The sequence below is a fragment of the Protopterus annectens genome, chromosome 3.part0 (genome assembly GCF_019279795.1).
Source record: "Protopterus annectens isolate FY-2018-M chromosome 3.part0, PAN1.0, whole genome shotgun sequence".
NCBI classification, from domain to species: domain Eukaryota; kingdom Metazoa; phylum Chordata; order Ceratodontiformes; family Protopteridae; genus Protopterus; species Protopterus annectens.
Window position 1 is genome coordinate 1,814,527,932 of NC_056731.1, and position 25,940 is coordinate 1,814,553,871.

General features: G+C 39.3%; 1 protein-coding gene across 4 annotated transcripts in view; it reads right to left on the minus strand.

The window, feature by feature from the left end:
* The window catches only part of ALS2CL (ALS2 C-terminal like), a 2,758,770-nt gene that overhangs the window by 570,844 nt on the left and 2,161,986 nt on the right, over positions 1 to 25,940 (minus strand). For all 4 annotated transcript variants that reach the window (XM_044065874.1, XM_044065873.1, XM_044065871.1 and 1 more), the window contains one exon: positions 11,444 to 11,509. In XM_044065874.1, the coding sequence (XP_043921809.1) occupies positions 11,444 to 11,509 (66 nt within the window). The remainder of the gene's footprint in view (positions 1 to 11,443; positions 11,510 to 25,940) is intronic.

Sequence of the window (25,940 nt, forward strand, 5' to 3'; positions counted from 1 at the left end):
AGTTGAGCAACCATTAGTTCCTACTCTTAGAGGACTTCCCAAAATACATAAAACTTTAGTTGACCCCCCTATGAGACCCATTGTCTCAGGCAATGGGTTGTTAACGGAACGTGCTTCAATTTTTGTAGAAAAACAATTTAGGCCAATAGTGGACAGGAATAAGTTGATATTGAGAGACGTCAGTTCTTGGAGAGTTATGGCGAGTATGCGTCTTCAAATAATATAACTAATGACTTGTTAGTCACTTTGGACGTAGTGTCATTGTTTACCTCGATTCCGAATGACACTGGTATGGAGTTTGTAAGATTGATTCTAATTGAAGAAGCAATCTCCAGGAATATAATTATTACAATTTTAGCATTATTAGAACTTGTACTAAATAACAATGTTTTTTTATATGATGGCACATACTATTTACAGAAAAAAGGGGTAGCCATGGGCATCCCTTGTGTAAACTCATATGCTAACCTTCTGTTAGCATATTGGGAGAGGAATTATATCATGGCCAACACCTTATATAGTGATCAAATTAAGTTTTATAAGCGTTTTGTAGACGATGTTTTCTTTCCATGGGCTGGCACTGAAATGGAGCTATGTGAGTTCATTAATTACATAAATGGTACCACTGACTTTCTGAGATTTGAAGCTAAAAGGTCTGATGCTAAAATAGAATTTTTAGATACACAAATAAACAAAGAAGGCAATATGGTACATACTGAAATGTATAGGAAATCTTGTTGGAGGAACAGCATTCTACATCACAGTAGTATGCATCCCCAACATATCTATCATAACATTGTAAAGAGTCAGACACTTAGGATGTCACGGCTTACTACTGATGATGAAAATTACAGAACAAAGCAAGATATGTTAGCTGGGAACATTTCATCGAGAGGATACACCAAGAAAGAAGTAGCAAGTGTATATCAAGTTAATACTGCTATGAGACAAGGTGAAGGGAAACCCCTTTTTGCATAGGAAAAGAGGGAGCATAGGTAGTACTAACATCAGTGGTCAACGAATGAAGAGGAACATGATGGTAATTCCCTATTCTAACAATATGAAGGTTACGAACATAATCAGCAAGAATTGGGATATCCTAACCACTGATGATAGGATAGCAGAGTTAGCGGGCCAACAACCTAGTTTTCATATAGGAACACCAAGTCATTAAAGAGGCTATTGTGCTATGAGGACAACAAAAAAGTGCCTACCTTATCCCTCAGAAAAGGCACTTTCCCATGCAGAGGATGCAACCAATGTCCTTATATGTCTTGCAATAATCACTTTATACATCCTGACACAAGACATGAATATAGATTTAATTTTTATGCTGACTGCAAATCTAGGGACTTAGTTTATCTTGCAGTCTGTCAGACATGTCAGTTTTTCTATATAGACAAAGCTAATAGAAGCCTTTATGAACGAGTTAGAGAGCATGCATATGCGATCAGTAGGGAGGATGACCGCAATGCATTAGCCAGACATGTTTCAGATGCAGGAACATTACACAAGTTTAAATTTAATGTTTTAGAGTTAATAAATAAAACTGACAGACTAGGTGACATTAGGAACCATACTGAAGAAAGTGAAAATAGGTGGATATTAAAACTCCAGAGTCACAGGGGGCATGGATTAAATGCAAAGGTGACTCTGAAGCCTTTCCTAGCAGCACACCTCTATTTACATTGATTTTAAAGTGTAAATGTTTTATTTATGACTTTCTATATTCAATGTTTTACTCATGATTTTTTACACTGGTTCTAGTGTTTCACTAAGATGTTTTTGTTTTTTAGTTGTTTTTATACATTGCTATATATATATTGTATATATACTATTTTCTCAGACATATGTATACGAACACATAGGAATCTTTATTTTTATTTTTTATTTGTTGGTCTTGAAGTGTATATGTCTTTTAAATGTTTAAATTAGTTTAGTTGATTAGGAAATGGATTCAATGTAATTGAGGTAAATTTATAGGCAGTACTATTTAAATGGATATGTTTTTGTGTAGTTGTTAAAGTCTGAAGAAGCGTCATTTGGATGTGAAAGCGCTTACTTTTAACTGCAGCTATTAAAGGAGTTATTTTCATACTTCTGCTGTGGCGAGTCTCATCTGTGTTTTTAGAAAAATGTACAAAACCAACACTTATAGCAGGAAAACTTCAACACCAAGAAAATGTCAACCTAGACAAGAATGTAATATATCAAGGAACTTGAACAGGAGGGAAACTGGAAAGCCCACAAATACAGTGGCAAGCATAGAGAGCTCCTGGAGCAACGACATAAATTTAAACCAAAAGATTAAAGGCTAATAATGGTGGCTTAAGTTAGTGAGAACGTACACATTGGTTTACAAATTCTATAGAAAAAGTGGGAGAAAGTGACAAAGCAGTTAGCAGCACAATAGGCAGCAGAATTGCCTTTGATGCAGAAGGCTGTGGGTTCTACTCCAACACTATATAGATGGATTGCTGATGCTGTGTTGTTCTTCAAGGGATGGGGTGGGGTGCTGCAGTCTTGAGTGTGTCCTCCTTTGGATGAGATGCCTTGTAACTATGGACATGTTGATTTGTTGCAAATGCAGGTTCTGTAATACAGAACGAGAAACATTTGCATATATCAATGCTGGTTGCCATATATTCATGGCTGATTGTGTGTACACTGAAAGGCACAATAATGTGGCAAGACTGTTGCACTGGGGACTGTGCAAACACTACAATATACAACTAGCAGACAAGCATTGGAAACACGAACCACATATCATTACTGAGAATTAATAAGTTATTTGCAGGTGGGGTTATCCAATACGGTACCAACAATTAAGAAAACAGAACAAAAACAGTGAAAAAAGGACACAAGTAGCATTCGTCAGTGAAACAAACACATTCAGCAGTTACACTATCCTATATACTGAGACACAGTCATAAAAATTCTAGGATTTGCAAACAGAAAATACAGCAATGTGGGATAAAGACACCCAGACATTTTCAACAGTAGCAGACGTAACAATACATGTAACCTTGTATGAACTGCAAAAAGAGGCAATTCTGGGCTCATTGTGGATGCTGAGAAGAGCACTCTTGGCTACCATCAAAGACTGAAGCAACTGTGCCCTAACTCAAGACTGGAGATTCACTCTTATCAAGGTATAAGAAATCTAAAACGTTTAGAGAAATTAATAAGAACCCAATGATGCATTATATAGTATTCAAGTCAGAGTATCACAGGAGGTTACTAGGCTATTGGGCCTGAGGACCTTATAAGCCTAGCCAAGAGTTTAGCCCATGTTTAGGCAAGTCAGCACCCAAAGTCCCTGTCCAGCAGGGACACAGGTGGAATCCCAGGGGTGTATTTTCTGTTTCCCTTCCAGTTATCCAGGTTGCGCTTAAAAAGGGATAATGAGGTACTCTGCTTGACGTGGAGAGGGAGTCTATTCCACAAATGGGGGAGTCTCTGGGATACAAATCTGTCCCGCCAACAATTCCTATTGATATCACAAACTAGGCTGAGGTTGCGCATATGGGTTGCTTGAGTGGAGCTTGACTTACGGATATGCAACAGTCCCATCAAGGCGGGGTCTGAGATTGCTTTATATGCCACACAAAGGTCACCCCTGAGGAGTCTGTATGAAACTGAGTATAGGGATAAGGGTTGGGCTTTTAACCTATCTGTGTAGGGTAGATATTTAAGGCCCTGGATTCTCCTGGTGAGGAACCTCTGTGGTCTTTTCCAGCTGCTGCATCTGCTTTGTGAGGTACATGCCAAAGGGGACATTGTACTCAGTAGTTGGTCTTATATGGGAAGAATACAGGGATGTTATGATCTCTTTGTCCCTTGTTGAGATACACGTACTTATGAGGTAGGCCATGTAGAAACCCTTCAATACAATGGAAGTACCATGGTGGTCAAAATTCAGCTTGCTATCAACCTGGGTGCCCAAATCCCTCACTACTGATTGTGTACCTAGGACGTTGCAACAACCAAAAGGAAGAAAGCAGTAAGCACAGTGGTAGTCCAATGAACCTCTCCAAGCTGCAACTGTTGATAAATCCTTTATTAAACACGAACAACACAATGAGGTAAACAAAACACAAATAGATCAAGCGCTTTCGCCTGCATAGATGTCAGGCTTTTTCAAGATGAAACAGCAGGGTAACCAAGTTCATTTAAATAGAGGCTTTCAATGATGATTGTTTCAATTAAACAATTACATTAATTAAATTAAATTAATTGAATTAAATTGATTGAAATGCTTTGTCCAACACCAAGATACAAAATATACTTTGTTGAGATGGAAGCATGGTTGTGCACAATACTTTTGATTTCAAGCAAATAAAAACATGTTAAAATACAAATACGTAGATATTGTCTGACAAGAACTATGAACACTATCTTATAATACTGAATACTATCAGTACATTCTAAAATCATTGAAAAAACTTTCTTTGTTTGAATATTTTAAATATTATAAATAACATGAACGAATGAAAAATGAAATCAGAGTGGTGTGACAACTGTATTTTTTTGTTTTAGTTTTTTAAAAATGAAACCTTCTAAGAACTGTGCATATAAAAATATTCAATTAAAATGAACATTAAAAAATTCCTTTATGCACTCAGTGCCAATAAAATATCAATAAATATAAAAATACATCGTTTAATATATATATTATTTCTAGTTAATATATAATAAATATCAATAAATATAATATATATTAAACTTGTATATTAAATCTACTGTTGTGTAAAAAATACCTAAAAAATATGGTTTTAATGAATAAATTATTGATTTCTTACCATATGCGTGTGTTATGATGTTTTTATAATAGTGCGTCAACCATGCTTCCATCTCAACAAAGTACATTTTGTATCTTGGTGTTGGACAAAGCATTTCAATCAATTTAATTCAATTAATTTAATTTAATTAATGTAATTGTTTAATTGAAACAATCATCATTGAAAGCCTCTATTTAAATGAACTTGGTTACCCTGCTGTTTCATCTTGAAAAAGCCTGACATCTATGCAGGCGAAAGCGCTTGATCTATTTGTGTTTCGTTTACCTCATTGTGTTGTTCGTGTTTAATAAAGGATTTATCAACAGTTGCAGCTTGGAGATGTTCATTGGACTACCACTGTGCTTACTGCTTTCTTCCTTTTGGTACTTAGGATGTTGTTATTAATGTGATAATATGTAAGGATGTCATTCTCCCCAAAGGGGATGATGATGCCTTTTTTGGCATTCAACGTGAGCCCATGTTTTTGGCACCAGTCATTTGTTTGGGCGAGACCCTCTTGGAGGATGTCTACCTCACTTGGAGAATTGATGACTGCGCCCAGCTTGCAGTTATCTGCAAACTTGGTCAGTCATAGTTCACTGGTCTTGCTCTGCACCTCAGAGAAGTATATCCTGAGTAACAAAGGCCCCAAGACTGATCCCTGGGGCATGCCGCTCATTATGAGTCTACTGCTTGAGGTGGCTTCCCCTATTTTGATTAGGTGGGTTCTATCAGTGAACCAGTTTGCTACCCATCTGATAACATATGGATTGATGCCTAGTTGACAGAATTTATCTACTATGCCCGAGTGGGGAATAGTGTCAAAGGTTTTGGCCAAGTCAAGGTAGGTGGTGTGCACTGTCTTCCCCTCGTCCATGGCTCTGGTGACGGTCTCAAAGAAGTTGACCAGATTTAACAGACATGACCTCCCCTTGACAAAGCCAAACTGTGTGGGTCAAGTATTTGGAGGTTGCCAATGTCCCTGTTAATGAGGTCCATGATAATCCATTCCATGGCCTTGCAGATCAGGCTAGTTAGGCTGATGGGTCTATAATTTCCTGGATCGGTGGATGCTCCACCTTTGTCTAAAGGGATGACAGTGGCTGTCATCCACTAAGCTGGGACAAAGCCAGTACTCAGGCTTTAGTTGAATAGGGTGTCTAATGGTGCTGCAATTTCATGCCTGAGTTCATGTAGGATGCAGCAAAGGGATGTTATTGAGTCCCATGGAGGCTGTATTTTTTACCTTTGAGAGGGCAGTGATAACCTGTTCCTTAGAGATTAGAGGTGGGGGGCAGGTGCTGGGGATGCCCTGATTTACTGATGGGGGGAGAAGTTTTTGTTGAATCTGTCAGCCAGTAGATTGACTATATCTACAGGATTTGTGTATGTGGCATCCTTGACCACCAGTTATGAACAGATCTGAGTGCTTCCTTTGAGATTTCGGACATTTGTGAAGAAGGTCTTATGACTATCTCTAGTACATGTGGCCAATTTGGACTCAAAGTTGGCTTTGGAGGATTTCACTAGTGCTCTTATTTGCTTGTTCAGGCTAAGGAGAGATTGCTTCCAACTGGCACCTGCTCCTTCTTGGCCCTGCACAGTAATTTTTTCCTTCTGTTATATAGTTTATTTATTGCAGATGTCCGCCAGACAGGTGTACTCTTCCTTGCGGAGGATGATTTAGTCCTGCCGGATATTCCTGATTCAATGCATCTATATAAATGCTCATATAGTACTTTGGTGTAGATTTGGACATTGGTGCCGGTTCCTACAGTGGGGAAGGGGGCTGTGAAGCTGTTTATACCATCCCTCAGGAGGTTGTAATCCGCTTTGGAGAAGTTGTTTTGTTTGACTCTAGCTAGAGGGGGGGCTCAAGGCAGAAGGTGACTTCAAAAGTGACCACTTTATGGTCAGATCTTACCAGGGAGGATAATACAGTACAGGGGCTGCAGTGGTTACTCTTGTTGGTTAATACCAAGTCCAAGATATTATCACCTCTTGTGGAGGTATCGACTAGCTGTTCCAAGACATTGGCATTGATAAAATCGAGGAATCTCTGGGCATTTGTGTTGTGGCATGAGTAGTTTTTCCAATCTAAGGTTTGGGTAATTAAAGTCACCCAGGATCAGGGTAAAGGGTTGAATCTTGATACAGTTGAAGAGGTCCAGATAGTGGAGTGGGCATCTTGAGTCAAATTTGGGGGCCTGTAGCCTATTTGAATAGTGGTCTTGTCAATGGTTAACTGCACCTGGAGTGTCTCCTGTGTACCATACTGTTTGACCAGCCTGGAGGTGTGTGTGCCTTTAATTTATATTGAAACTCCACCTCCTTTGACTTTGCTGCCCACAGTTTGGGATCTGAATGTGTGATACGATCAGTAACCAGATAAGGCTGGGGTGCTCTCCGCAGCTTTGAACCAGGTTTCTGTGACTGCACAAATGTCAGCATCTTCCAGGGTTAAGAATGCTTGCAATGGGTGCAGTTTTATGTTCAGACTCTTAGCATTTAACAGCATGACCTTTAATTTGCATTTTGTTGAAATTTTTATGTTGGTAGTATTGACCTCATGACTTTTCCTTAAAAAAAAAAAGCGGTATGGGGGAGGCAACCTTTGCCAGAAGCCTGAAGCCCAAGTGAGACAGATGCAGGCCATCTCTAGCAAAGCATCGTGGTCTGTTGATCATATCTTCCCAGGCTGTCAGGTACTGGATCCCCCTAGAATGACATCTGAAACTAAGCCAACTGTTAAAGTCAATCATTTTCTGTTTGTATGGAGTCTGCATGTCCTCCCTGTGATCCAGTGGCCTCCGAAAGACATGCGTGAATGGGCATGCCTTCGCTGAAGGTTGGGTGTCGGGCTGGCAACTCGGCACCATAAAAATTCTACTGCCAATCATTAGCGGACCGGAGTTCCGCTGTGGTGACTCCTAACCGGGAAAAGACAAACAAACATTGAAGCATCATTCTGGGTGATGGTAGAATGCTGCTTAAGGCTAGGGACATACCTGCCTGGAACACATATTCAGCGAGCTCAATCATGTTTCTCTTCATAGAGTCCAGGGAGGTACGCCTCAAGTTGTTCACACCAACATGGACTATGACAGAGTCATTAACAGTACCTGTTGTTGACAGACTTGAGTGCGTGTGTGATATGGTGGATTCTGGCACCTGACAACTAACCGTGACTTTCTCCTTATCCAGCCTAGTGAGAGGCACATGTGTGTGTCTCACAATGGAGTCTCCTATGACTAATATGTTGGATTTATGGTTAGGCCTTAGTGGTTGCGCGACACTGGTGTGTGGGCTATGCATGGTATGTGATGTGGAGGGTTGTGGAGTTCTCATGTGTTTTTGCCTCTGAGGTCTCCTATGTTTGGGTTTGTTTTTGTTGAGAACCTTTGCATATGTGGATGTGTGTTGTGTAGTTGTGGGTGGTGTTTGAGGTGTAGTGATTGTGTTGACAACCTTCTCTGTGCCAGATACACTGGCTTGTGAGGGAGAGAGCATAGACTCTATCTTCGTTATGAAACTGCATTTCTCACAAATTGTGTTCCTAGGTGGTAGTAGTAGATGGTTGTCCATGTACGAGGCAGTTGCTACACTGTTTCTGGATGCCCATATCAACCAGGCCAGCAGGAGAAATCATAGGAAACTGTCCACCCATATCTGTCAGAATCTGAGGAAGAGAGGCCATGGAGAGCTAAGGGGTAGGCCTAAAGCCCAAGCGCTTAAACCAAAACTAAGGGGCTTAGAATAACACTTAAAATTTAAACAAGCTAAAAACAGCAGTAATAAAAGCAGCAGAGAAGATGCAATTGAACACTTTAGAGAACAAGTAGCAGAAAAACCAAGATGAATTAGTAGAGTTGAAGGAGGAAACATGAATACTGTAAAAGCAGCTGTATAAAGTTTTTTTTAAAGTAAAGTGGAAAGGGAGAAAGGAGGAACAGAAAATAATTCAAGGTTAAGAAACTAAGGTGGTTGGCCTGTTCAAATGTTCTCTCTGCATTAGGTAGAATGAGCAAATGACACTAGACTGGAAGGAGTGTCCCAGATCATATTTACAGTAGGGGTGGGCAACTGCAAAGCCACCAAGTATAAGAACAAGACAGCAATAGGGAGAGATGGTGGGAAACTACGCTACAGCTATTAGCTACACTATTTTAGGCAGAAGACACTACAGAGATATTTATCACAGCAGAAAAATGGCAGTGAACCACTAAATTAATGTTTTAAACAGATAAAGGAGCAAGGAGACTCTAGAGAATGCTTTTAACTGCAAACAAATCAGTTATATGCTACTCTCCTTGACAGGAAATCAGAACAAACAAACAGATGCTTAACAAATGGGAGAAAATTTCCAGTTAATACCAGATTAGTTTATAGCAAGAAAATACAGTAAAAAGTATGCAGCAGACAATTAAAAACTGCTATAAATGGCTACAATAAGCAATAACTAGTAAAAATAAGCAAAACAAAACAAAATAAGGATACTTATTGTTATATATCACAGATCAGAGTTGTGGTCAGTGCCCCTTCTCCACTCAGCTCAGTGTGTATAGACAGAAATCCTCTCAAAGGTACGACTTAAATACCAAAAGGTACAACCTGAAATAACTTAAAACAAAAGTTCAAAATAACCAATGAGTGCTTACTCCAAGCCCTAGACCAGCTAACCTTTACCAGCCAGTAGCCAATCCACAACAGGTACTCAAAGTGAAGAAAGCCTTCTGCTAAGCCAAGATGGCCTGGAACTGTGCTCAGAAGAAACACTGCAAACAAACAACCAGGCCCCAGAGACAGCAAACCTGAACTGGGCTGTGCTACAGCTACTAGCTACACTATTTTAGGCAGAAAACACTACAGAAATGTTTATCACAGCAGAAAAACAGCAGTGAGTCACTAAATGACAATTTTAAACAGATAAAAGAGCAAGGAGAATCTAGAGAATGCATTTAAATGCAAACAAATCAGTTATATGCTACACTCCTTGGCAGGAAATCAGAATAAACAAACAGATGCTTAAGAAATGGAGAAAATGTCCAGTTAATACCAGATTAGTTTATTGCAATAAAATACAGTAAAAAGTATGGAGCAGACAATAAAAAAGTGCTATAAATGGCTAGAATAAGCAATAACTAGTAAAAATAAGCAAAAAAAAAAAAAAACAAAAAAACAGGATACTTACTGTTATATATCAGAGTTGTGGTCAGTGCCCCTCCTCTGTTCAGCTCAGTGTGTAATGAATTCAGTTACAATGCAGTCAAGTTAGTTAATAAATTCAGTTACAAGGCAGTTTTTCTTTTTGAAGTTTATCAATATTTTTTTTTGCTATGAGTTTGGGGTGAATGTTTTAAACTGATGCTCATAGTTTGTCTAAGTATGAAATAATTGGTTAATTATATGTGCACTTACACAAGTTTGGAGAACTACCCAACTGTTACTGCCTGAAAGTCTTGAAGATCAACATATCAGGAGACTTTGACAATAAAACCACAAGCTGCAAATTCATATCAGTTTATGTCTGCATCTCCTTCCAGATGTAGTAATGCATCCTGGCAGAACACTTGCAACTTCATAGTAAAAATTACATATAAATAGGTAAAGCAATGCAGTTACTGATCAGTCAGTGCATGCAGATATGGGTAAACATCTCTACTTCCACTAGAGAAAGTTTGGAATTGAGACATAGTGGATGAATGTTCAAGCTGGGTATCAAAGACTGGGTAGTGAATAATTTACTCTTCCTATCTTGGCAGGTGATGTGGGGAGTACTGCTGCCACCCTAACAATGGAGGACAGGAAAATTGCTTTTCAATTCAACTTATGCAATACTGTAAAAACTTTGTGTGCTGGGGTACAAGTTTGCATGATGCACAGCTGTTGTCACTGAGTACTGTTCAGTTAAAAAGATTGAAAACTGCATTACAGGTTCTTGTCTTTCTTTCTTTGGATTTGTTAACTGGGCTAAAGCACTGATCACAATGGACATCAGTCTCGGCACAGGTAAAATTACAACAATACAAAGCTATATAATGTAATACCAGGGACATCACTACATTTCAAAAAGACAGAGTTAACAATAGAGACAGCATTGCAGTACACACAATACAACAAGAACTTGCAGTATCCATAGTACATGAAATGACATACAGCTATATAAAATATAAGGAATTATTAGATTGGAGTGTATGCAGGTTAAACGTTAAGTACTGTTAAATCATGAAGGTTGGACAAGTAAGCTCCAGGGTACACAAAGGAGAGATTATGAAATGTTTGCAGAGAAATGACATTAGCATTTGGTTACTTTGTTAAGGTATGATTTTAATTGTGACCAAAATTTTGAGTAGAAGGGTGCTTGTTTAATATAGAAGATGCTCGTCTATGATGTCTTCCAGTCATGGTACCCTTTCCCTTATCTGCTAAAAGTGATTAACCAAGATGGTATTCTGCCTTAGCAATCATTAAATATATCTAGTGAACAGTCATATCTATGACCAAATGGAAAACAACAGAGCAGATTGGAAACAATGGGCACCATGGACGTGGAATGATCTATGAAGAAAAGATAGTACAACAAAAAAAAAAAGATTGTTAAGCTATTTCATAATCCACAACATACAGCAGTCATCTCAATACAAAAATAAATATCTAGTTACCTTTTTCTGCTGTCACTGGGCTCGCAAAGGTGTGATTCATCAGTCTGTAATCCCATGTGTAAAATTCTGCAAAAAAAAAAAGATTTACATGTTAACATTTTTACACAAGGCTAATCAGACTAAATGCAGACTTTTATATTTATAAACTGCTTTCAGACAAACCTGCAAGTTTTATACTTTTGCTCTGGGATTCAGAAAGGTGTTCTAAGATATCTGTTTTGTACAGGTTTTCATAGTGCATTATGAATAAGTGGTTCAGAGATCATGCCTGACAGACAGATGTGTGTCCCCGAGATTGCAACTCCTGTGGAATAGGTTTCCTATTTGCATGAATGACCATCTTCAAGTACAATTTGGACCAATGGATGGGAAATCGTAAATTCACTCCAAGTTGGCACCCATGGCCTTTATGGACAGAGGCAGTCTGTAAAAAATGTCAAAACCCCACTTGTTGACCCTTGTTATCTTTCCTCTAGGGATAGAAAATTGGGTAAAATCTGGGTAAAAGTGATCGGGCTTGCAATGGCTCTTGAGCTGTTAGCCAAACAGTCTCCTATGAGACTGCTGTGCTACTGCAGTGGTATGAAGAAACTGACCTACTGTGAGGACAATGATCTTGTTAGTGAAGCCACATGCAAATGTGGATGTCTGGGGGAGTGGTTAATGCTAGTTCACCTTATGATCTTCCCCACATAATCTTGTGAAAGCGCTCAATCCTGTCTGTAAATACAGTGTGGTTACTGTGGAACTTTCTCCTTTCGTCTGCTTCAACAGAGGTTTTGTCTAATTGTTGGTTCTTTGTTTGTTTGTTTGTTTTGGACTGCTATCCCATTTGACTGTCCTGGAATATGCATTGCAATCAGAAAAAGGTTGGATGAGATCGCCCACTGCCACACTCTGAGGGCTTCTCAGCACAATATGTAAGATCAGGTTCCCCCCTGTTTGCTAATGTACCAGACCACTGACATGTCTGTCTGAATCCCAATTATCCTTAGAGGTTGCAACGCCAATAGCATTGCTCTCATGTCCAGAACATTCATATGCAGATATTCCTCTATTGTGGACCAAAGTGCCTTGGACAGTCCTTTCCTGCCAATGCCCCCCACCCAAACGGAGAAGAGTTCATGGTCAGTGTGGCCTTGGGTTGAAGGGGAATAAATGGATGTCTTTGCAAGACCCATTTTGAATTAACCCACCAAAAGAGATCTCTTTTGCAAGTATTGGTGATTAAGACTGACACAGGCAAGGGATGCTGAAGAATAGACCACTGAGCTGCAAGAAGCCATTGTAAAATTCTTGTGTGAAACCTGTCTAGGGGGACAAGATCTGAGGTAATCTACCCTAAACATTATGGGTAAGGGATGTGCTCCAGAGTTTTTAGAGTTCACGAGCTATAGAAACGGACAAGTCATTTCGGAAGGATTAGAACCAAACCCAGAGGTTGATAACAGGATGAAGAGTGACAACCTCAGATATCGTATGATATCTACTCTAACTGGACATATCTGAAGATGAATAAGTATAACAAGAGATATAAGCTGTCCTGAATATCTGGAAGTACAGGCATTATCTTTCAATCCCTGACTCAGGAGATCTGGGAAAAATAAGTCAAATACTTATTAAAAATGGAAAAGCTCATGAAGCTATATTACAAAGTGATTTATTGATAAAACATTGCGAAGGGGCACTACATTAAATTAATATACTGTAAGAAATAATGATTTAGATCATTATACTTTGTAGCCCAGTAGAGCAAATTATACAGAGACAGTGGTAAATGCTCTGTCTTTGACCATGACCCACATCAGTGCTGAATATTACAAATTTAGCGATCCATACTTAGTGTACAAGTCATTTGCTACACTGGCATGTGACACAGGGATGTGTGCACACATGAGTTAAGCTGTTTTTAGCATGCCTGTTTTAGAATTCTGCCGTCTTTACTTATGCGCCTAGGGAAAGATCATTTTCTTTACAACTTTAAGCAAGATGAAAATATTACACATTATTAAACTTGGTGATGACTTCTTTAAATTAATACTCTAGATCCCTAGGGTCACATTAGTTAAATCTTCAGTTATTTACTATAATATGTCCCATCACACCAGTGAAGTTTATCCACAGTTTTTCTAGAGCACGCATTTCCAGTGGTTCTAGAGGCTTTTGGGGCCTCAGAACATTAAATATGAAAAGTTTCATCAGGTGTTATCTACACTTCAGGTTCAGTGTCTCAGGCGTCACTATGATCCACCAGTGAGGAACACCTCTGAAACCTGGCCTAGGACGGGAATGAAGTGTGGAAAAATGTTGCTGCTTTGGTACTGGACTGCTATCCTTGTAATGGAATAGTTCTTGCTTTTGCTGCTTTGGTACTGGAATGCTATCCTTGCATTGGAATAGTTCTTGCTTTGTCAGGCAGTGTTCCTGGTGCCTGGTATTGGTCAAGTGTTCTCTGTCATGTAATGTATGCACTACTACTGCTGTGACAGTTTGTCATCACCTACTTACTCTAAGACAAACTGTCTGTTGACTGACTCCAGGCCATCAAGATGACTAGCAATTCTTAAGTGAACTAAAACCACCTTCATGTTTCATGTCCAACATTAGTTATGTGCATCAAGGCCACTGCTGTGGAAGCAGATTTGCCCTGCTGCCATTCGTTATTTCTGTAATCTTTTGCAAGCACGTATGCCCACAGCAAAACTATTCTGTACTCTGTTGAAACTACTGAACCACCCTTCATCTTCTGATAAGAGGTTTTAACAAATTTAATCTTCACTTTAAATTTCAATTCAAGAACAAAATGTTAGATGATGCATTTCTAGCTGTGTAACATTTTTGTAGAAAAAAAGAACACTGTCAAAAATATGCTGTAACAGTTTGTTTTAGGGCTTGTAGCATTTGCAGCCTTCTTAAATGTTTGCAGAAATTGTCCTTCCAGCCCACTGAGCTATTCATGGCCTATAATGGCACCATAACATTTTAAGAATATTTTGTTTATTTTCCTTATGTGTTTTTCTGTTACATATTTGGCGGTTACTCCTTCCTACTTATTAACACTCTACTTTTGTTGGTACTTCCTTTCCTATATCTTACATCCCCTTTCTTTACCCTCCACTTGCAATGCCTTCATCTCATAGACTTATCTTCCTCAGATATTATTCCTCTAGCAACCTCCCCTGTTCATTGATATAGTACTCACATTTTTTATTTTCATACAAATACCCGTTTTTGACTTGTAATCAAACTGTCCTTGTTAGTACAGCTGCATGTTAATTAACTTCCTGCTCCATCATGTTTTTTCCACTTGTAATGATACTGCATTGTTAGTACAGCTATATATTAATTTCTCTTCCTTCCTCATCATGCATTGATATCAAATATTTCTAGGAGCCTGTCTCCTTCATTGTTTTCATGAGTCAGTTTTTTTTTTAATCATCATGCATCTTTTGTACTCATGTTTTCACTTTATCATGTAATATGCATTTTTCATGTTTAGTATGTCTTTATATTGTACTTTTATCATGTATGTTTATCTTTTACTTTAATCATGTATGTTTATCTTGTACTTTTTATACTGTATTTTTGGAGCTTTTCTCCTCGGGTCTCCACTGAAAATGGGCTCTGGCAAAGTTGGACTAACCCAGTTAACAAAGGACAAATAAATAAATAAATAAACCAACTGCATTTGAATACTGTAAAAGAAATAAAAGAACCAGAAGTGGGATCTTTGGAAAAGTGAAGAAGCAAACTACACAGAAATAAAGTGAATCTGTGAGAACAGTACACACAGAATAATGTTTATGAGGGATGTGGTTTAAGCAGAGGCAGGAATTGAGCAATTTATGTAATGCTGGACTGAATAACAACTGTTATAAAGGAAATAAAGGCTATGTACTTACCAGATTAGATTTGTGTTGTGTTCTTTTATCTATCTCAGATGTTGGGGTATATCATATCCAGCCGGATCCAAAGCTACTTTCAGACTCCTGGATCCAAAGGTGATTACTTCCAGACTCTTGGATCCAAAGCTCATGTTCCTCCCCTCTTGCCCATAATTGCCCTCTGCCCTTACAGTTCCTTACATCAAGTTTGCCTACCTATACCAAATGCTATACCTATACTTGTAGAGACAGAGTCAGGATATAAAAAGACAAAGATACAGTTCCAGACTGCAAGCTAGACAAAGGCTCCAGATAGGTCCAGTGCGGTCAGTGGTGAGCCCAACAAGTGAATTTAGCAGAGGAACGGGGGGGGGGGGGTGTTGAGAAAGACAGTAGAAGACAATATGAATCTACCTTTATGGTAAACACATAAATTTCATACCCACCGTTGCCTTTTCTGTCCACCTCAACTGTTGGGACAAAGTCCCCAACTTACAAAAAAAAAAAAATGGCTGAGAGGTCTTATGGAAGCAAACTCCAGAGAATGGTGGAGCTAAACTAAGCCCACGACCTAGAATGCAAGTCCAGCTTGTAGAGGGAAATAAATAATGTGCACAACGGACGGAATAGCCACAGCACAGACATCATCAATAGGCACTCTGGAAAAGTGGGCTGTGGAAGTTGCCACAGCTGAAGTAGAATAAGCTTTCGGTCTGTGAGGTAAAGGCAATCCTTTAGCTTTATAAACAAAGGAAATACAATCAGACAGTTACCTGGAGAGTTTGGCTTTGAAAACACTATTGTCTAATTTAGCATTAGAAAAGGACAGAAATAGTTGATCAGCTTTCCTGAAATTCTTAGTGCAGTACATATAGAATCATAATTGGCAATGAACATCCCACAAATGTATACTCTCCTTCATTGGAAGAAATAGGGAAAAAGACTAGCAAGTTAATTGTTTCATTCAGAGTAGAGTCTGGAGCCACATTGAGAAGAAAATTAGGGTTGGTTTTGAGAGAGACCCTATCTTTGCAGTTCACCAAATACAGAGGTTTACATAATAGGGCCTGAAGTTCTGAAATCCTCCTTGCTGAACTAACTGCCACTAGAAAAAGTGTTTTCTAAGAAAGAAGCTTTACTTCCAGCTTATCTGCAGGTCGAAAAGAGGGCTTAGGTAGGCCCTGAAGTATACTAATAGTATCCCAAGGAGGAACAGGGTCTCTTAGGGAAGACTGAAGAAGAAAGGTACCCCATAAGAAGGCCTTAGATAACTTCAATGAAGCAATAGGAACGCAATCCTCTCCCAGATGGAAGTAGGAAATAGATGTCAGTTGAACCATGACAGTGGAATATTTAGCTCCTGCCTGAAACAAACTCGCTAGGGCTGAAAATGGGCCCGTAGAGGAAGTCCAAATGGAAAATCTTTTCCACTTGCTCCTATATATTTTCCTAGCAACAGGTTTATGAAATGACAACAAAATATGTAGCACACAGGAATAAAGCCTGGAATTTCTATCCATCACTGGAACTAGAGAAACCAAGTGGTTGCCTTTTTGATGTCCAGATAAGGCTTGCTGGGCAGGTGACAGATCAAATCTGAAAGAGGTTCCAGTACCCAGGGAGGGTGCAGCAAGTAAGGCCATAGAAAGAGGAACCATATCTGTCGAAGGCAAAAGGGATAGATAAGAATCACCTCAGCCTTGGACCTGATGGCTTTCTGAAGGAATTTGGAAATTATGGGAATGGATGGATATACATACAGGAGACCCAGGGGCCAAGTGGGGAGCAGATAATTTCCTCTGTGACTCTTCCTCCTGGGGAATCAGGGGAAAGTAACTGTTGAATTTGGTGTTGGATGGGGTAGCAAATAGGTTCCTGCAGCTGATGATTTTGGCAGCCACCAACTGACTGTGAGACCACTCGAAGTAGAAGAATAAACCTGCTCAACTTGTTTGCTAATACACTGGACTTCCCCAAATATGAATTGCAACCAGAGGGTAATGGGAAGATATTGCCCACTGCCAAACCCTCTTGGCTTCCTTACACAATGGATATGAACAGTTTTCCTTTGTCTGTTAATGTATCAGACTACTGACATATTGTCAGTCTGAAATGCAATCACACCCCTGGGGAGGAAGTTTTTGTAGACTTGCAGCACAAGAAAGACTGCCCTCATATCTAGAACACTGATGTGAAGACTGGCCTCTGGTGACGCCCACGTGCCCTGGACCATCTTCCCTAGGAAATGTACCTTTCCATCCCTGAAGGAAAGCATCCAAGGTAACGGTGGTTACTGAAGATGGAAGAATGAATGGATGACCTACAGAGATTACAGGAGAATCCAACAACCAGTGGATATGTTGCTTGCAGTTCTTTGTGAGTCTGATTGGAAGGTGCATGGTTTGGCACAGCACTGATCTGCAAGAGTACACTGCAACACCCTCATAAAGAATCTGGCATGTGGAACAAGAGTTATTAAAGCTGCCATTGAGGCCATAAGACAGAGAATGGGTCTTGCTGAAGGTTTTTGGGTGAGATAAAACTACTGAAGCTTGCTGATGCAGTCAAGATTTTGGATTCTGGGAGTATGGTTATTTGTAAGGTGGCATCCTATGAATTCTACCATTTTTACAGGAATCACTTTGGACTTTTCCATCTTGACCACAATCCCTAGTTGAAAGCATAAATGGAGAAGAGTCCCCGGTTTGATTGATTAAATCTCTTATGGTACCAGTTGTAATGCAATCATCTAAGCACAGGAACACACAGAACTCATACAGTCTGAGAGGTGCTGCAAACACTGCCATACATTTGGTGAATACTCAGGGGGCTACAGTCAGACCAAAGGAAGTGCCTTGAAATGAAAATGTCTTACTCCCAGCTGAAAGTGGAGCAGCATCCTGGACTACCTTGCTATCTTTATGTGAGAGTAGGTGTCCTGCATGTCCACCGAGCACATCTGGTCATCCTTCCTCAGCAGAGGAAAAATGGACTGAACCATGATCATCTGGAATTTTGGCTGCTTTATGAAATGATTTAGATGTAAGAAGTCAAAATGGGCCTGAGATCATAGTTTTTCCTTCGGAACCAAAAAGATCCTTGAGTAGACTCCAGATCCTTATTGGTCTGATGGGATCTCCTGCATGACTTGCTTGTCTAGTAGCTTTAAGATTTTTTAAGCTGCCCCCTCCTTGGATGGGGTGGAACATCAGGAAGTTTTCTTTGCAAGTTCTGGGGTTGGGAAACAAAGGGAATGATGCAACCGCTAACTATTACTCTCGGCATACAATCCTGAATGGTGACTAACCAGGCTCGAGGGTGCAGAGCTAAGTTCCCCCAACTGCCTCCAGAGTGCGGCAGCTATGCAAACCTTCAAGGGCACTGGAAGAGTTTGTTGGTGAATGGTCTCAAAACCCCTGGCTCTGCAGACCACCTCTTCCACAAGGGAGATGTCCATTGTTGTTAGTCCCCTCTGGCCCTGGGGAGTCTATCTCCAGAAATGTCCTGTGCAAAGCCCTGAGATTTATGGAACCACAGACTTTTACCATCCTACTGGTTCTGAGAAAAGTTCCTTTGAGAGGTGGAGAAGCAGATACCCTATGTCAGACAGGGTCTTACCATTTTGTTCACTTCCAGCAAATGTTTATTTCATTTTGGGCCCAAAGTGGGTGGACCCATCATAAGGGGCATTCAAAAAAGACATCCTAAAGTTTTCCACAAAATCGCAGAGATGCATCCAGGTCTGTCAGTGTACAGCAATATAGGTGCTTGCCACTCTAGAACTGCCATCCACTGCACTCAATAACAGGAGCATGGACATGCTGGAGAGCGAGTGGAGGTTAGACAACTGTGAATCCATAGTCTTGCAGAACTCTGCAGCTAAGGCTCTTGAGAGGAACTTGGAGTGCTCCTTAGTCAAGTCTCTCTGAAAGCATGTGAAATGAGCTAAGTAATTCAGTGCACATAACACAAACATCACTGAAGTATATGTCTGTTTTCTAAATTTGTCCTAATACCCCAGACTCCATATTAGGGGGATGGAGAGCTGAGTTCTTCTCTGATAGCTTCTTTTTTGCAGCAACTGCTACCACATTGGCATCTACTATGGACTCTATGCTCCATGGGGGAAACCAAAATCTTGTCAGGTTTACAAGGTTTTGGCTCTACTATGTACAGTTTCTTCCATCAGCTGGGGGGACCATCCAAAAGGTAGACGGCCAACTCCAAAGGCCTTGATAAATACTGATGCCTCTTGGGAGGGAGGGTCGGTGGACCATCACCTGTTGTCTAAATAATTTTAAGATGTCTTCAAAGGAGGCAATTTCCCGAGGACACGTAGGGTAACACTCCTCTACTTCTTCTAATTCAGTATCCTCTGTGGGTGTTTTTTGAGAAGAATTCAAATGCCTCCTCTTGCAAGAATGCTTCCTAAGTTCTTCTGATGGTGGGAGGATCCAGGGAACACTCAGAAGCCAATGGGGAGCTCAACTCACAAGTTTTGTTACGGCCTACAGAATTAGGCTACCCCAAAGGAACAAGATGAAATGAAGGACAGACCACAGATATCAGATGAAATTGGGACACATCCAAGTGCAGGCAGGAAACCTCCTAGAGAGAACTCTTTCAAAAGCCTTGAAAGCTTAATTCGAAAATGTTCCCAAGGGAGTTCCCATGAACTCTGAAGAACCCGACAAAATATCACCTCAGGACTCTATCTAGCTTAGCTCTGAAGCTGACACTTGAACCAAGCTGTCTGGAGCCAATGCATGGAGAGGAAGGGATGGATCTAACAACCTTAGAGTCGATCCAGATGCTTGGGCACTGGTCCCAACCCTTAAGACTCCCTGAGGTCTGATGCTGTCAGAGTCAAGCAGGTAAGAGAAACAATCTGAGTAAAAGACAATTATGCTGTTTGCTCTGAATGTATCCCTGGGGGAAAGCCTGGGTCTAAGACCATAGGATAAGAGGGTTGGATAAGTGAAGGAGAGATTGGGGGGGTGGAAAGGGCAGGTTCTAGTATTGAGTGGAAGGTGCAGGGAGGACCCCATCTGAATCTGAGTCCTCAAAAACCTCAGCATCATCTTGTCCACATTTGCTTCAGACAGACTCTTTGATGACTAGTGACGTCCAAGAGGAAGCCTTCAATGGTGGCCTGGAGGATCTGTGGAAGAACATCTCTTGAAGAAATGAAGATTTGCTACCAAGGGATGACCATCACTGGGAAGAGTCTGGCTTTGAAGCTTAAAGGTGGAGTAGGTGATCGAAATCAAATCAGCTCAAAGAGAGGATCCAGATCCGCAGATCTGAGAAACTTTGGGGTCAGACCCAAAATGTCAAGAGATCTCTTTCTAAGTTCCTTCTACCAAGATCAATCCTCTTCTGGATCCTTTTCTCTTTTCCTTTTTTCTTTTCCCCCTCCTTATCCTTTTTCTTATACTTGTCTCCCTTAGATTTCCCCCAACTTATTGCTAGATGGAGAACCCAAGTGAAAAGAGGCTGATTTTAGCACGATGGCTGGGAGAAAGCCCTTAAACACTAACTTTGACCAGTGGTCAAACAGCACCCTGGGCCTGAAGGCTGAGCAGAGCTGAAGATCCTCATCCAAGTGGGGTGGCTCCAGGCAGAATATACTCAGAATATGGCTCTTGCAGGGGGATCTTGTGACAGCATGTGGTGCTTTTCTTATGGACTGAAGCCTTGTCAGACATTTGGGGGGAAAAGGTAGCAACAACAACCACAACAATACAACACTATGAAATACAATCCAAGTTCAATGAAGCACCACAAGCTCAGACCAGTAATATATTCAAGAAACAATATACATAATAATATATAGCAAGTAGGAATAATCCAAGAGAAAAAAAAATAATGCACTAAATTTTTTGAAGGGCAGATAAAGGTGGGAAAAAAGGTTAAACCATGAAATAGTAGAAAATTAGCTGGAAACCAGGCACGTTAATATACTAAGACAGGGAAAAGAAGACATTTCCAGACCAAAAACTAGTCGAAGAATACCTTATCTTAAGAAAATGATGCGTCAAATCACTGAGCCCTTGACTTGCATCTAAACAGTATTAGCGGCAAAGGAGAGGAGCCTAATCCCTGGATCCAAGAGTCTGAAAGTTGCAGGATTTGGAAAGAGCTGGATTTAACATACTCCAAATGTTGAGGTGGACAAAAAAGACAATATTAGATGAAAGCATGTGTAATAATGTAAATGAAAAAACATGTTAATATGGTTTGTTTCCTTCTTTATTAATATATGTGTGCCTGTGTCTTGAGTGATCATTTAATAAAGGTGTTTTATAAAAAAAAAAAGAACATCATGGTTCAAATGTGATGTCTTTCTTCCATTTTTTATAACTATATTAAGCTCTTCTATTATATTATTATAATTTCTATTAAGGAATCTGAATTAGGTTCTAATATGACCCATAAGTATTTAAATTGATTCCTGTCACTATACATACTCTTGAGTATCTTCTTCTTCTTTCAGCTTTTCCCAGTTAGGGGTCGCCACAGCGGATCACTTGTCCATTCATGATTGGCAGTGGAGTTTTACGCTGTCGAGTTGCCAGCCCAGCACCCGACATTCCACAGAAGGCACACACATGCAATCACGCACGCACTCACTCCTAGGGCCAATTTAGAGTGCCCAATCCACCTAAAGTATGTCTTTGAGATGTAGGAGGAAACATACTCTTGAGTATCTAATAAAATAAAATGCGTTTTTTGATTCACGATAATATTTTTTTTGTCTTACTACTGTTAAATTTAACAAAAGACAAATTTTCCATTTTTTTACTACAGTTTATAAATGTTGCACTTATGTGTCTGTATTCATCAATAATAACAGTATGTCATCTACAAACAGACGGATTTCAATTTCAAATATGTTCTTAATTCTGAAACTTCTTTGCACTAGGCTTTTTCTCTTACTGAGTTAAAAAAATGGTCCATTAATGTGAATAATAATAATTACAAACACTTTAATGGTCATGGACATCAGCTAGGTATAAAGACAGTCTGCTTATGCTGTGCTGACGAGGTCATAAGAAGGCCGAAATGTGCATGCCCACAGCTAGTAGCATTTGGCCTTGTCGGTCTGAATCTATCCATAAAGACTTAAAAAGGAAAAAAGCCACGGACATTCAGAAGGCATATAGCTGAAACACTTGCTTTCCTTAAGGGGTCATTTGCATATATCCCATGGGCCTCTATTCCAGGCGGTTTAAGGTATTACACAGCGAAACCTCTAGCTTGGCTTGGTTTTTCTAGTAGTTTTTTAATAATGATAATAACAGGGATACTAGGCATCCTTGTTTTGTATTTTTGACTACAAATGCATGTGACAAAAAAGGCACCGATTCTAATATGAGCTTTGTTATTCATGTACAAGATTGTTAATATAGTAATTAATTTATCTGGAAAACCAAATTGTTCTAATATTAAAAAAGTTAACCCAACTGATGGTGATGAATGTTTTTCTTGTCTACACCTACAATTACTAATTCTTTATAATTTGCTGCATAATCTATTAATGTAATTATTATTTTAATACTGTCTTGAGTTTGCCTATTTATTATGAATCCTGTTTGATCCTAATGTATTATCATGAGTGGACAAGTATTCATTCTGTTAGTCTAAATTAAGATAAAAATCTTGTACTCTATATTTGACAGTGAAACTGGCCTATATAACGACCATTCTTCAGGATTCCTTTTTGGAGTTCCAGGTCATCACAGGGGAAGAACCAATACAACCCGTCCTTCCGGGTCTATATCACTTCATCAAGACGTCACGTCAATGAACCAGAAGTTTATTAAAATTGCCATTTGTCAAAGTTCCCTCATGTGGGGGGGGCTGCTCCCCCACCCCACTAATTATATATACTAACCCAAAGATTGCACTACAGTAAGGAAAGGGCAAATTTCCAAATCCTCACTGTACCGCGATCTGGGTACGAACAGTCTGATGAATGGCATGTTTGATGTAACTGCACTGAAAACTGCCGTTTGATGAAGTGATAGGGGACCCCTTCCTCCCAGCAAGCAAGCAGACATAAACAGCAAGTCTCTTTCCCACCTTCCAGCTCCTGAGTAGCTAATCAAACTCATGTCATTGGGGTCACAGTCAGTGCTTTATCCCTCTGTGCCACACAGCAGGAGTATAAGTATTCTATTTTTATATTCAGTTAACACCACTGTAACCATTCCTTTCTCATCATTGGAACTGTGTGTGTATATGTATATTGTATAAAATCAGACCTCCTTCTCCTCTCCTGTTTCTATGATGAGCACAATAAGACTTCATACTGATTAAATCTAAAATCTTCTAGCACACTATGTAAAATACGTGCTTCCTGTAGGAAGACCACTTCTGTTTTATTTGACTATAAATATCCAAGTAACCCACATCTTTTCTGGCCACTGTACAAGCTGTTAGTATTTATTGATATAGCATTAATTTTGCTCATTACACTATTTCTATGCTTGACATATCTTTTTTCATAACATATGATATTTTCTTAAGACAATTTGTAAATATTAGTGCAATGCACATTTTAATCAAGTTTCTTACAATAAACTAAATAAAATACATGTTCAGAAGACATACAGAGTATATATTCGATGAGTAAATTTAGCATAACATTAAATATATCAAACAAAAACTTCTTGGAGTCCAGTGACTTAAAGATATAGCAGAGTTCCCTAACTAAACTACCAATAAACTTGCAAAATGCATTGCTACGCCCTGCTTTCTATACTACTCCAGAAAAAGAAAATTATATCTGGATTAAATTTATTATATCTAATCAAACTGGTTATAAGTTTAGGTACCCTCAAATAATTAAAGTATAATTATATGTGAAATATCTACAGAAAGAGAGAGAAGGAAAAGAAAGATATTAAAAGAGTGTATTCTTTACTTATTATGGACCCCACTATTTCTCCTTTATCCCTTTGCTTTTCCTCATCTCCTTTCTCTCTTGGCTATCTTATCCTCTATCAGTAATCATCACTCAATACTTCCGATATTTTTTATTTGGTTGTTTGATTCCACCATCGCTTAGTTACATATGTTTACATGTTATGTTTCAGCATTCAACTGAAACACTCATGGTGGAGATTGCTTTAAACTATGAAATAAGCAATCACAATAATGAATACATCACAAAACTGTTTGCCATATCATTTCCCAAGTTTGTATTTTGCATATTACTAAACTTATTTATGCTGTAATGGTCTTCTTGATGCCAATGAGGTAATGTATATTACAGCCATCATTTATAGTTATACCTTGATTTCTTTTAATACAAAGTCTTTAACTATCTATTTCCAAAGTCCATTTTTGTCAGTCACATTCACACAGTAAAATATGTGATCTATGAAGAGTTTACACTTTCTTCTGTTAAACAGTCATCCATATTGCTTTAGCCTAGAAGTTAATCAGACATTCTTCACCATTCTTCCCTACATCATTCCCATTAATCAAAGCATCCTAAAAGTATCTTAGTTCCTCCTTTTTCATTTATTGTCTACCTACTGACCTTCTCAAACTTTAATTAATGCTTGTCGTAGATGATATGGTTGTTTACATATCCAATCTCTTCTCCTCACCATAAAAAAATCTCCTGATCAGCAGAAAAAAAATTAACACTGATAAAACCAATAATATTAAATGCTGGTCTCAAAGCAAACTCTGTAGAAAATAACTTGCAAACTTTAGACAATCTAAATCCTTTAGAAAATACCAACACCTTCTGATACCTTGGAATTTGGATGGCTCAGAAACTCAACTTCCATTACCACATACAGCAGACAAAAGCAAAAATTAACAAATAACCTCTTTTAAGTCAGGAAAGTACAAAACTGTAAGTAAACCTACCCTAAAAGTAGATCTTTGAAAGATCACTGCTGCAGTATCTTTAGCTTATACAGGTTATATCCTGCCAAAGATATAGCAGCCAGCCAGCTTCCAAAGCCTTAGTGCACTTTCCAGATGCCCACACCATCAGTCAGCTTGAGCTGACATAACTAAAAAGATAAGTTTGGGCACCAAGCCCTTAAGAACTTTCATAAAAACAGAGAGAGGGAGGTTGTACCCTAAAAGGACAATGCTAAATGCTAGGAACAACTAAAAATAATTATCCACACTGTGGCATAAACAGCACATCAAGCAACAAGGCGAATGGAGGGATGGAGTGGCTACTGCAGCAGTGATCATGCGAAAATTTACAGTTATGTTAAGTTTACTTACACAACTGTACTATATTCATCATATTGATCACTGCTGCAGTAGCCTTACCTATACGGGTACATTACCCTAGCTTACAACATTTGGGAGGTGGAAATAGGAATGGTCCAGGACCCCATGGAGAATGGTCCTAGCAAAGCCTGATCTAGACCTACACACAGAATCAAGCTTTTAATGCCTTGTAAATGTATGTACAGAAGAACAAGGTGCTGCTTCTAGCATACTTTGAAAATCCATCTCTTTCCAATTAGCCACAGATGAAGCCAAGGCCCAGTGGAGTGGACCTTTACAGTGCCTGGAATAGTTTTGTTGTGGTAAGTACAAACATTTGGAAACAGTCTGTTTTGACACAGATT